Source organism: Bidens hawaiensis, unplaced genomic scaffold (assembly GCF_021521415.1).
Source record: "Bidens hawaiensis isolate Kalapana, Puna unplaced genomic scaffold, B.hawaiensis_p1.1 tig00000055_1, whole genome shotgun sequence".
NCBI classification, from domain to species: Eukaryota; Viridiplantae; Streptophyta; class Magnoliopsida; order Asterales; family Asteraceae; genus Bidens; species Bidens hawaiensis.
The window spans coordinates 2,546,514-2,558,760 of NW_027491016.1; the positions used below are offsets into that span (position 1 = coordinate 2,546,514).

At 38.1% G+C, this 12,247-nt stretch overlaps 1 protein-coding gene across 1 annotated transcript; it reads left to right on the plus strand.

The window, feature by feature from the left end:
- Positions 1-4,543: 4,543 nt before the first annotated feature.
- LOC143625216 (uncharacterized) lies at positions 4,544-12,225 on the plus strand. Its single transcript, XM_077095639.1, has 4 exons — positions 4,544-4,841; positions 11,418-11,646; positions 11,763-11,910; positions 12,130-12,225. The coding sequence occupies exons 1-4, from the start codon at positions 4,544-4,546 to the stop codon at positions 12,208-12,210; spliced, it is 756 nt and encodes a 251-aa protein (XP_076951754.1). The 3' UTR covers positions 12,211-12,225.
- The last annotated feature ends 22 nt before the right edge of the window (positions 12,226-12,247 follow it).

A 12,247-nucleotide genomic window follows, 5' to 3' on the forward strand; every position in this document is an offset into this window, starting at 1 on the left:
GCATCTCAGCGGGTGCAAGACGATAAGGAGATTTAGCTACGGGGGAAGCACCAGGGACAAGATCAATACGGAACTCGACTTCACGAGCGGGAGGGATACCAGGAAGATCCTCAGGAAAAACTTCAGGGAAATCACGCACAACAGGGATATCGCGAAGCTTCTTCTCTTCAGCAGGTTTAACCACATGGGCTAAGAATGCAACACACTTCTTCCGCATGAGTCTTCGGGCTTCGGCGCAAGACATAAGTTTAAGACCGCGGGAGGGTTTTTCGCCGTAGATATGAAGATCACCATTTTCTCGAGGTATGCGAATCATCTTCTTGGCGCAAATAACTTCGGCGCGATTATGCGTGAGCCAGTCCATACCAATGATAACATCAAAGCTTCCAAGAGGCATAGGGATGAGGTCGATTAGAAAATCGTTTTCGTTAAGGTTAAGCGTGCAATCTTTTATCACCGAGTTAATTAAAACAGTTTCACCGTTAGCCAATTCAACTGAAAAATCTTCTTTTAAACTGTTGCGCGGTCGCGCAAGCTTCTGCTCGAAGGCGCGAGAGATAAAACTTCGATCGGCGCCAGTATCAAAAAGTACAGAAGCATAAAATCCGTTAAGTAAAAATGTACCATTAACTACGTCATTATTCGCTTGCGCTTGGTGCGCGGTTATGTTAAAAGCTCGTTCACGCGTCACTTGGTTCGAAATCTGGTTCACCGGATTCGCTTGTGTGATTTGCACTTGTAGTCTCGGGCACGCGTTCCGGAAATGACTGGGATCACCGCAGTTAAAGCACGATCTGGGTCGTGGGTTTTGGTAGATTGATTGTGGGTTCTGCGGGTAGACTGGTGGTGTTGGCGCAATTGGATTGGCGGGAAGGACTCTACAGTTCTCAGCAGTGTGACCAGTACGGCCACATCGGTTACAAAGTCGACACGGGGTTTGGGTTGGGTGGTGAAATCTACAGGTTGGGCAGAAGGGATGGTTTCCTGTGTAAGGTTTCTTAGTTGGTGGGGCAGGGAGTGCTGGATTGGTTAGGGCATAGTTGTGAACTACAGGGGGAGTTGGGTAGGCTGACAGAGGGTTAGGCGTGTAAACTGGAGGTTGGTAGATGGGTTGCTGGACAATGGGCGGGTTGGTAAGCGCTTAGGCCTTGCGCCTGCGCTTGAGGTTGTTACGGTTCGAGGGTTCAGGTTTGGTTTATGTTGGTTCAGTGACAGTCTTGGTGAGTTTGGTCTTCTCAGTTCCCCGCAGGAACAGGGTTCCTGCTCTGACATGGTTGTCGCTGAGCACAGCGGCCAACTCAATGGCGTCAGAGAGGGTAACTGGGTTTCTGGCCCATACAGAATCTTGAATTTCCATGGGGAGACCCCCAAGGAATTTCTCTATGGCTCGGCGGGAAGGGGTAACAAGGTGAGGGACCAGCAAACTTAGTTCGTGGAAGCGCGTCGCGTACTCGCGCGCTTCACCACTGTACTGCTTAAGATTCCAAAATTCCTCCTCCAGGCGCTTAACTTCGTTGGGAGGGCAGAATTCTCGCGTAAGAATTTCCTTAAATTCCTCCCAGAGCATGCTGGAAGCAGCTTCTGCGCCACGCGCATGGGCTACTCCATTCCACCATGTAAGCGCTCTAGATTCCAGGACACTGGAAGCATATAGGGTTCGTCTGTCTGAGGGGCATTGGGTGTGGAGGAAAGTGTTTTCAATCTTTTCGAGCCATTGGAGCATCACGGTGGCTCCTTCAAGACCTGTGAACTTTGGAGGGTTACCCGCGTTAAAGGACTTAATGTTATAACTCGAGGTATTGTTTTGGCTCAAGGCTTGGGCTATTGCGGCGGCCATTTCCTGGGAACGTTGCTGCGAACGTCTGCGCGCGGCTTCTTTCTTCTTGAGATGGCGACGAGATAGCAGAGGCATTCTATAAAAATTTTAATTTTAGTTAATATCTTGGTTTTAGCGCAAAGTTTTAATCTCATAAAGCTTGGTTTCGCGGAGTCAGTTACTGTCAAAAGTTAAAGTAAAATAAATGACCCTAAATGCAGACTTAATAAAGGTAACAAATTCGAATCAAGAATCGACAATTCATGTATCACCATGACTTTCCGAATTCCCAATTTAAAATATACGAGCAAACGAGTATTGGAGATTGACGATTCATGTATCACCATAACTTTTCAATCCTCAATATAAAACATACAAGAAAATGAGTATTGGAGGTTGACAATTCATGTATCACCATGACTTTTCAAGTCTCCAACCTCAGAACATAATCGTAAATGGAAATTGAAAATCAACTATTCATGTATCACCATGACTTTTCGGATTTTCAATCCCAACAAACGAATATGTAAGTAAAATCAATAAAAATCGAAATTCAACAAAAATCAAAATATCGCGAAATAAAACATAAAATCATATACTGCGCAAGCGCGAGCATATTCATAAATAACGAGTAATTAACAATAAGCGCGCAAACATGAGATTTCTCTCATGCGCGAGAAGGGACTCTTAGGTATTCTAGGCCGTTACGTCTAACCACCTATCCTAAAGTCAACGAGCTCTGATACCAATCTGTAACACCCCGACCAAAGGCGGATTATACATCGGGGCGCCACATATTGTTTCATTACTCGTGACACTATTGGGTGTCAATATTTAATAAATACATTCATTCGCGCACGCGCAAAGCAAACACAAATAATATAAATCAACATAAATCAATATATTATAAATCATAATATCCGAACAGCAATAACTTGTCTTGATACATTTTAATCTAGGTCAAAAATAAAGAAAACTTCCTACGTGTCCACAAGCTCCAAAACAGCTACTGCAAACCTGAACATGTGTTAAAATAAAACGTCAAACACTTGCGTGTTGGTGAGAAATCAAGTTTAATACAATACATAGATAACAATAAATCTGCGCGCAACATGTGTATGTCTGGGTTTCAACAAGGGTGTAATCAGATCGGGACCAACTCTAAGAGACAAGACTGCCAGTGCTCACAATTGAGCTCACAAACAAGACTAACTGTGCAAGTGTAACAAAAGAGAAAATCATAAACGATAGTTCTCCCGTGTTCATCTAATGGTACCATGAAAACTGCGGAATAGACCGACAAGACGGTTAATGATCCACACATACAAATAACAGCCAAGTCTACGTCCTCAACACATGGGATACTGCGCGACTAAAGTTCATAAACAAGTTTAAGACTCTAAGTTTGTATGAACACATGAACATCCCAAAACATTAAAAGCAAAAAGGGATTAGGTACGAGATAACTCACTTGATAAAGATGCGATGATAGATAAAGCAAGAACCAAACAAGCAAGTTAACCTATAAGTAAAGATTATTGTTTTAACGATCGGTTTTAAGTCTTGATTATAAGTTAGCATAATTAATAAGTAAATTATTATATATATATATTACCGGAAAAGCAGGGCAGAACAGGGAGGAAGACGAAGGCAAGAGAGGAGGGAGGCGGCTGAAGAACAACGGCAGAGAGCAAAAAGGGAGGAAGAGAATAAGTGTAGTGTGTGAAGTGTTAAGAAAATAGTACTATATATAGGCAAACCCTAGGGGACACAAACCCTAGAAAAGATCTCCAAAAGTAAAAGAAAAGATATCAACAGTAAAAAGTTCTGAAAAGTAAAGATATCAAAAGATATGGTAGCAGGGAAAAAGAGAAAAAGGCTGACAGGATTCAGAAAAAGGCATGGGAGAGGACAGATAAAGTTACTGGTCAAGCATGGCAAAAGCAGATTCTCAAAAGATTATGTCAGTCACTTTATCTGTCAACCAATGGGGTTGGTGCGCATGCTGCGCCGAAAGTAACTTTTCAGACATAAAGCAGATTAGGTCAACAGCTCAAAAGATAAGACAACTCAAAAGCAACGGCTAGATTAAACAGAAGAAAACTCAAAAGGGGTTTAGCGCGAGAAGGCTGACACAAAAGGTCAAGAGAGCGCGAGCGCGAAGGCAGACAGAACCAACCTTAACGCGTCGCGGGAAGAATCACATTTCCTAGCGCGCCGCGGGAAGAACTATAATTCTTCGCGCGTCGAGGGATGAACTACGATTCTTAGCGCGCTGCGAGAAGAACTACAAATCCTTAGCGCGTCGCGGGAAGAACTTCCGTTCTTAGCGCGCTGCGAGAAGAATTACAATTCTTAGCGCGCTGCGAGAAGAGTTCGTCTCGCGTATCGCTGTAACAGGTGGTCTTCACGCAGGATTCCTTGTAAGGGACTCTGGCGCGTGGAGCTGCGCAGACAACCTTAGGCGGGAAGGAACAAAGGACAAGCAAAGAGTTAGAAGAAAAAGAGGGAAACAAGGCGTAAGGGCGGGACGGCGACAAGAGGGAAAAGAAGGCGGAAAGAGAGAAGGAGAGGGACGGGACGCCGGAAAGAAAGAGAGAGAGAGGCGGGAAGGAAAATATATATATTATTTTTAAAAGTAAAATATAAGTATAAATAAATATTAAATCATAAAAGAAATAGATCGGGTCAGAGAAACGGGTACCTGGGTCGGGTCGGATCGGGCAGATGTCACACATGCTTTTCGCCGACGATATCGTGTTGATCGCAGAGAGTAAACAAGATCTGAATATGAGGCTAGAGGAGTGGCGTTATGCTCTAGAGAGTAAAGGTTTGAAGATTAGTCGGTCAAAGACGGGGTATCTTTACTGTGACTTTGGTGGTGTAAACGATGATGAAGATGTCCAAATCGCAATTGAAGGCCAGGAGGTTCCGCAGTCAACCAAGTTCAAATACTTGGGATCGTTTGTGCAAAGTGACGGGGCCATAGATAGTGATGTAGCCCATCGTGTCCAAGCAGGATGGTGTAAATGGAGAGCTGCCACAGGGGTATTGTGCGACAAGAGGTTCCCTACTAAATTAAAGGGAAAATTTTATAGGGTTGCGATTAGACCTGTGATGCTATACGGAATAGATTGTTGGGCCACCAAGAAGACACACATGCGCAAGTTGGAGGTAGCAGAGATGAGGATGCTAAGGTGGATGTGTGGACACACAATGTTAGACCGAATAAGAAACGACGCTTTTCGGGAAAGACTGGGGGTGGCTACTATATCAGATAAGATAAGGGAAGGCAGATTGAGATGGTTTGGACATGTAAAAAGGAGACAGACAACGGCTCCCGTTAGATCAGTGGAAAGCCTTATTATAGAGGGGATGAGGGGTAGAGGTAGACCCAAATTGACTTGGGATGAAAGGATTAGGCGTGATTTGCTAGAGTTGCACCTCTCTGAGGACATGGTTGAGGATAGGAGTTCTTGGAGACGTAGAATTAAGGTTAAAGACCTTTAGAATGACGGGCTATTATTATTACTATCCCTTTTGCTATTGCTATTGCTATTGCTATTGTGGTGGGTGTTGTGGTTGTTGTTAGTATTACTATCGTTCTTACTATTAATTCTACTTTTAGAATATTATTTTTTACTTATTATTATTTACTAAATTCTACCATGTGTTGTGTTTTTAGTTTATCTATAGTAAAATATTGAATTAAACAGACTAATATCATAATACTATAGTTGATTGTATATATATATATATATATAATATTATCTGTATATCTATTTATTTTTGAGTTGGGGGTCTCGCCGGAAGCAACCTCTCTATCTTTAGGGATAGAGGTAAGGTGTGCCTAAATCCCACCCCCCAGACCCTACTTGTGATAGCCTAGGCTATTTGTGGTGGGAAATATTGAGTAAGTTTGATTGATTGATTGATTGATCTTATGAAGTATAAGAGAATGCAAACGCATTTAAGAATTTTATTATTACATTAGCAAAACAACTAACAAATATGTTGTTTTCTTCAAATAACTTAAGGTCATTTACATCATTTAGTATGTTTTTGGTATAACTTTGGTATATTTTTTATCATTTAGTCTGTTTTTGGTCTAAATTGGAGGTCTTATTCAAATGGAAGTCTAAAGTTCTAGCTTTAGTTTACTCCGACGACCCTGCAAGGTTGATCCATTAGAGTTGGTCCCAAGTCCCAACATCTCACTTCCTAATCCATAAGGCTAATTTTCTCTTATATGCATACTCACACACTTAAGTCCCAACATTGTTTTATAATCACGTATATTTTTTCAATACAATTAAAGAAAGTTGAGGGACCGTTTGTGTACAAAAGCGACTCCATCTGAGTCCTGCAGCGAATAATAATAATAAGAATAACAATGTCATTATCATTTCTGCGAAGCTCTTCATGTTCCTATTATTTGAATCTCCATAATAAGGTCTTCTTCAATCAACACCGGAGAACAAGCAGCTCTCTGAGGTTTTTCGTAAATGAGCTCGAGCCGAACGTGGGCCCGTTAAGGTTTTTCGTAAAATTAATTCATCAAAAATTAAATTACTTAATAAATAATAAACAAGTCAAGCCCAAACTTGGAAAAACAACTCATGATCTGAGCTAGAGCTTTACAAAAAGAGCTTGAGAACTAGCCCGGCTTGTTTACACCTCTAGCACAGAATGCAGATTTTGCCATCCCTGATCCTTTTATTTACACCAACTTCTGCGCAAATGGTGAACTGAACACAAGCTATAAAGATAAGAGAAATGCATAACTGTTCAATACCAACCTGTAAAAACTGAAGATATTTCAAATTGTTTGTTGGGACATGTGAAAACAAGTAGACTACAGCTTCAATATTATTAATCTTGTAGGTGGAAGGGACACCAGAGAGACCAAGATTGTGTGTATTGTGTTCCAACAAACATCTGTATGCTCAGGTGATTGACGACACTAAGATGCATACTCTTGCATCAGCTTCAACAATGCACAAACCGCTCTCTCAGGAGTTTGATTTCACCCCCGGCCCCACTATTGTAAGTAGCAAATTTTCCCACAGAGAAAGAATATCACTAACATAGGCGGTATTAGTGTGTTTCTTGCTACATTCAATCATTTTCCAAATATATATATTAGCAATATTAGTAATATGTACCTAGTAAAACTCCACTCGCTAATAGGTGCATCGAAGGTGAAATATGCTTATCATCTCATTATAATTATCACTAGTAGGCTTATGCATGCGTGCATGGGTGCCACTGAAATATGATCAAAGGCCAAATATAATATGATCTAAGGGCCAAATATTGGTACCTATTAGCTCTCGTTTGAACCTCTATGCGTGTGTTTAGTTAGGTGTATGCGTGTCACAACACTTGGTGTTAATATCTTAAGTTTTTGATGTAGGATGTGGCTAAGAAAATTGGGGAAGCTATGCAAAATCATGCATTGAGAGAGGGATAACAGCTGTGGCCTTTGATCGTGGCGGTTATCCGTATCACGGACGTATTCAGGCGCTTGCTGACGCAGCTCGAGAACACGGTCTTCAGTTCTAGTGATCTGCTCAATCTTTTGTTGTCCTGCGTATCTCTGTGCCATTGTTGAAATATGTGCATATATTTTGTTGGTACCAGATGTTCTTCAATTATGTTTTGTTTTAAGGAGACTTGGGATTCTAGTAAAAAGAAGTTGAGGTGACAATCTTGATCAATGAACTAGTTAATTGAGGTTACCTTTCATCTCTAATGGGGATGTTTAAGGGGCTTTCGTTATGGTTTCCTTTTGGGGTGGTGCTTAACTTCGATTCCCGGCTCATGTGCACGCTTTGAGATATGCGGATGGTAAGTTTTTCGGTGCCCCTTGACAACTAGTTGCACTTGGCTGTTTAAAACAAAATTGTATATATGTATGTACATGGCTATGGTATGAGGGTGGTCAATAATCGAATTGATGTGGTACTTAGTTAAACTGGGAAATGTTGATGTTGTTTGAATTATATGAAGTTAATGGTGTTTGAATTGGATCAATCTTAATTTTGAGTCCTTGAGTTTGACTTTGATATGGACCAAAACCAACCAACCAAAGTTTTGGTTACAAAAATTACATAATATGCACTGAAGGCAAAAGGTATGGTTCATTTGAATCACTCCTCCTTATTTGTTACGTCTGTGTCATATCAGCCTTTCCTTCATCATTCAACAGCACCCTTCATCCAGAGGTATGGATTATTCTCCTCATTCTCCATCATTCCTCACCATTTCATTATTTAATAATATGAAAAAACAAAAAAGAAAAAAAAAACAAAAAAATTTGATTGGATTTGATAGTATATAAGTGGGAATGACCTGAATGACCATGGCCATTATCCTCATTTCATGTGTGAGATGGTATATAGGGGAGTGGTGTTTAAATGAGACAGTTCTTAAATTATACGTCACGTAGACCCCTCACTGATCCAAAATGGTGTATACCCACCAGCCTAGATAACACTTTATCAATTATTTTTTTTTCATTATTTATCACGTATAATACATAAGTCATATTCCACCGGTTTTACCTATGATCAACTATATATTGCGATATTCATAATTACAAATATAGATGGATTAAGATTTTGGTGTTTGATAAAGAGGGTAAAGTCACTAGTACCACATGAAATGTAGTATCCAAAGAATTTAGTTATTTGTGAATTGCAAGTTTATTAGTTTACCTTTTTCGTTTCTCATAACTTCATCATTATATGTAATTCACGGATTGTAAACTCGTGAGGTTATAAAATAGTTGCTTTCCATGCGTGACGAGAGAAAAAAGAAATTGATATATCAAAAAGGAAAAAAAGAATTTTAGACTTGTTACAAACTTTTTCAAAGATGCAAGGGTTATCGATCGGGGTGCTTGAGGGGCATATTTATTTAATCAATAAAATATTGTTTTTCAAAACAATTTTTTATACTTAGCTGTTGACACATTTGAGTTTGAGAACGAGAGATCTTGGGTTCCAGTCTTACGGACGATAATAATTAACAGAAATTTGTCATTCAAAAAGAATATTATTTTTCAAACCATTTTTTTATAGTTAACGTTTGACAAATCTTATTTCACCTAAATATTACCATACATATTAAAGACAAGCATACAACAAGATGAACCGCGATCTCTTTCATGTAATCAATAATAGAATATTTAATTGAAGATATCCAATAAAATGAAAATATTATATTTTACACCACACGGGTTGATAAGAAGGAAAATAATTTGTTTTTAATAAAATACATGTAAATTTGATATTTGATGTTTAGTGTGAGTTTTAAGATTAAAACGGTTTGATATATAAATTTAAAGCTTTGAGTGCATTTGTCAATTTATTTAGTTTGTTGAACTATATATAATACTTCTATTTGGTTTCCATAAGCTTTAGTGAGGGAGAAGTGCTCCGCTCAAGTACCATAATACCCATCAATCCAATAAATATCGTGTTATTTATTCTATCTACTATCCTAAAACCACTTAAATCATATATAACACTCCTCCCCCATGTTTTTTTTCTTCTTTTTTTATTGGAATGACTCCACTTGCCTACTTTGATCAAATGCAATGGCTAGTTTCATTTTGGGTGCCCAAATTCACACTTAAAAGGTGGGGGGAGTACTCGATTTTGGGACCCGCATTACGTCCCTTCCCCCTTGAAGGTATTTATAATATTTTATTGGATATATATGAATTTCACACAAATGAATACATTTCTTTAACGATCAAAGAATAAAGCTCAGTTATTCGGGGCAATTCAATGGCAAAATACGACCTCATACGCTTGTGATCGCAGACAGTGCTAGGTAAACCACCGCCTGAAAACCCATTACACTAAATCCCGATGAAACCGGATTCGAATCTTAGATCTTTAGTCTCTCGTCTCAACACAAATGTCCACTTCTCATGACAATTGAGGAATAAAAAGAATAAAAATATTTTTTAATTAAGAAAGAAACATAAATCCACAATCCCATCACTTTACCTAAACAAAGAAAGAAGCCACAAGCCACCCTGTAATAGAAAAAATAAAAAAATCCAATTTGCCAAAACCACACTCTTCTTCATAAATATGCATGAATCTTGTTTAACAACTACTTTCACTTTGTTTACAAAATCCCCAAAAATAAAATGCAATCAAGATTCTTAAAAGCCGCCACTCCACCATTCCAACAGCAAAGTCTCCGTACTATTATTGTTTCCTGTGCCAAGAACTCATCTTCAGAGAACAAAAATGGGTTCAAGATTCTCCGCAAATCTTTGGATGATTATAAGATAAAGCTAAATGATTTAGATAGCAGTCAGTATAGTATGCTTTCTTTATCTTCACCCATTTGCTTAAATTCTGTTTCTTGCTATTTCTTGATTTTTATGTTAAATTTGCCTAATGGGTCAGTGAAAAAAGTGAAATTTATCAAACATGATTTAGTAAGCTTTCTTTATGCTCAATTTCTTGACCCATTTGCTAAAAGTTTGTTTCTTGATTGTGGGTTCTTGCTATTTGTTGATTTTTTATGTTAAATTTGGTTAATGGGTCAGTTAAAAAAGTGAAATTTATCAGATTGGATTTACAAACATGATTTAGTAAGCTTTCTTTATGCTCAATTTCTTGGCCCATTTGCTAAAAGTTTGTTTCTTGATTGTGGGTTCTTGCTATTTGTTGACTTTTGTGTTAATTTGGCTAATGGGTATGTGAAAAAAGTGAGATTTATCAGATTGGATTCAAGAACATGACTTTGATAGTAGTGAGTATGCTTTCTTTATGTTCAGTTTCTTCACCCATTTGCTTAAATTATGTTTCTTGATTGTGGGTTCTTGCTATTTGTTGAATTTTGTGTTCATTTGGCTAATGGGTATGTGAAAAAAGTGAAATTTATCAGATTGGATTCAAGGTGATGATTTAGGTAGCAGTGGGTATGCTTTCTTTATGCTCAATTTCTTGACCCATTTGCTAAATTTTGTTTTTTGATTGTGGGTTCTAGCTATTTGTTGATTTTTATTAAAATTTGGTTAATGGGTCAGTTAAAAAAGTGAAATTTATCAGATTGGATTCAAGAACATGATATAAACATCAGTGGGCATGCTTTCTTTATGTTCAATTCCTTGACCCATTCGCTTAAAATTTTGTTTCTTGGTTGTGGGTTCTTGCTATGCTATTTGTTAATTTTATGTTAATTTGCCTAATGGGTCAGTTAAAACAGTGAAATTTATCAGATTGGATTCAAGAATAGCAGTGAGTATGCTTTCTTTATGTTCAATTTCTTTGTGGGGTCTGCTCTATGTTGAGTTTTATTCTAATTTGCCTAATGCGTCAGTGAAAAAAACTGAGATTTACCATATTGGGACAGTTATGAACTAAAAACTAGCTTTCTTTTTTTTGGTTGGGTGGGGGGGTTCCAAAATCAGTAGTGATGTAGTCATATTCTTGCAAAACTATGGTTATGTTGTTTGCTTAAAAACACAAAACACATAAAGATGATTCAATGTTTGCCTTCGGTCAGCTATCGAAGACACCAATGCTCTATCTTAAACATGAGCAGTTAAAGTCAGGTTTTTTTGTGACAGGTATTTTTAAAGAGAAAATAAATATATGGGTATCAAAGACTACAAACTTTGTGAATGATTTGGCTTCTCCACTTGTAAAAAATGTTCAAGATAATAATCCCACAATCAGAACTACATATGAGATTGATGACATGGAGGAGCTTTTAATGACCGAGCACACCATCGACACAAGAACACCAATGGGGAATCTTTCTTTAGCTGCAATTATTTCCATTGAGCAGTTTAGTAGGTAACTATGAACTTAAATGAAGTTCTTAAATCTTAAATTAGTTTTTAAACACATGCGGTTGTTTATTTCAAGTAAATGTGATTATTATAAGTCATAGATTGAACTTGAAACCGCAGGATGAATGGATTGACCGGGAAGAAAATGCAGATGATGTTTAAAGGCATTGCCCCTGAAAATGGGTCTAATAATGCACGTAATTTGGTGGAGTATTGCTGCTTTAGGTTTTTGTGCAGAGATAGTTCTGAAATTCATCCTTGCCTTAAGGTTTGTAGATTTAATTTAACATTAATGTGGTTCAAATTTGAGCTGAAAAAGCTCCTTTTTTTGTTACTTGAACATTGATTTCAACTTCATAATTGATATGAACTTTTAAATCACGAGAAAATTTTGGTACTTATATTGAATTTTATCATATGCACCATAAATATACAAAAAAACCGGTCCTGTATATAATTATATATTAATCTTGGATTTTTTTTATAGGATGAAGCCTTTCAAAGACTGATATTTGTTACCATGCTTGCATGGGAGAATCCTTACAGCTTCGAAGGATTCTTTGGGTAATGTCACCGACAAACTTTCCTTTCAGGTTCATTTCTCT

Excerpts from the sequence above, each read along its gene's own strand:
- LOC143625216 (XM_077095639.1), top strand. The coding sequence starts at position 4,544 with ATGTCACACATGCTTTTCGCCGACGATATCGTGTTGATCGCAGAGAGT. Across the intron at positions 4,842-11,417 it reads TCGTGTCCAAGCAGGATGGT|GTATTTTTAAAGAGAAAATA; the intron begins GTAAATGGAGAG and ends TTTTTGTGACAG. Across the intron at positions 11,647-11,762 it reads TCCATTGAGCAGTTTAGTAG|GATGAATGGATTGACCGGGA; the intron begins GTAACTATGAAC and ends TTGAAACCGCAG.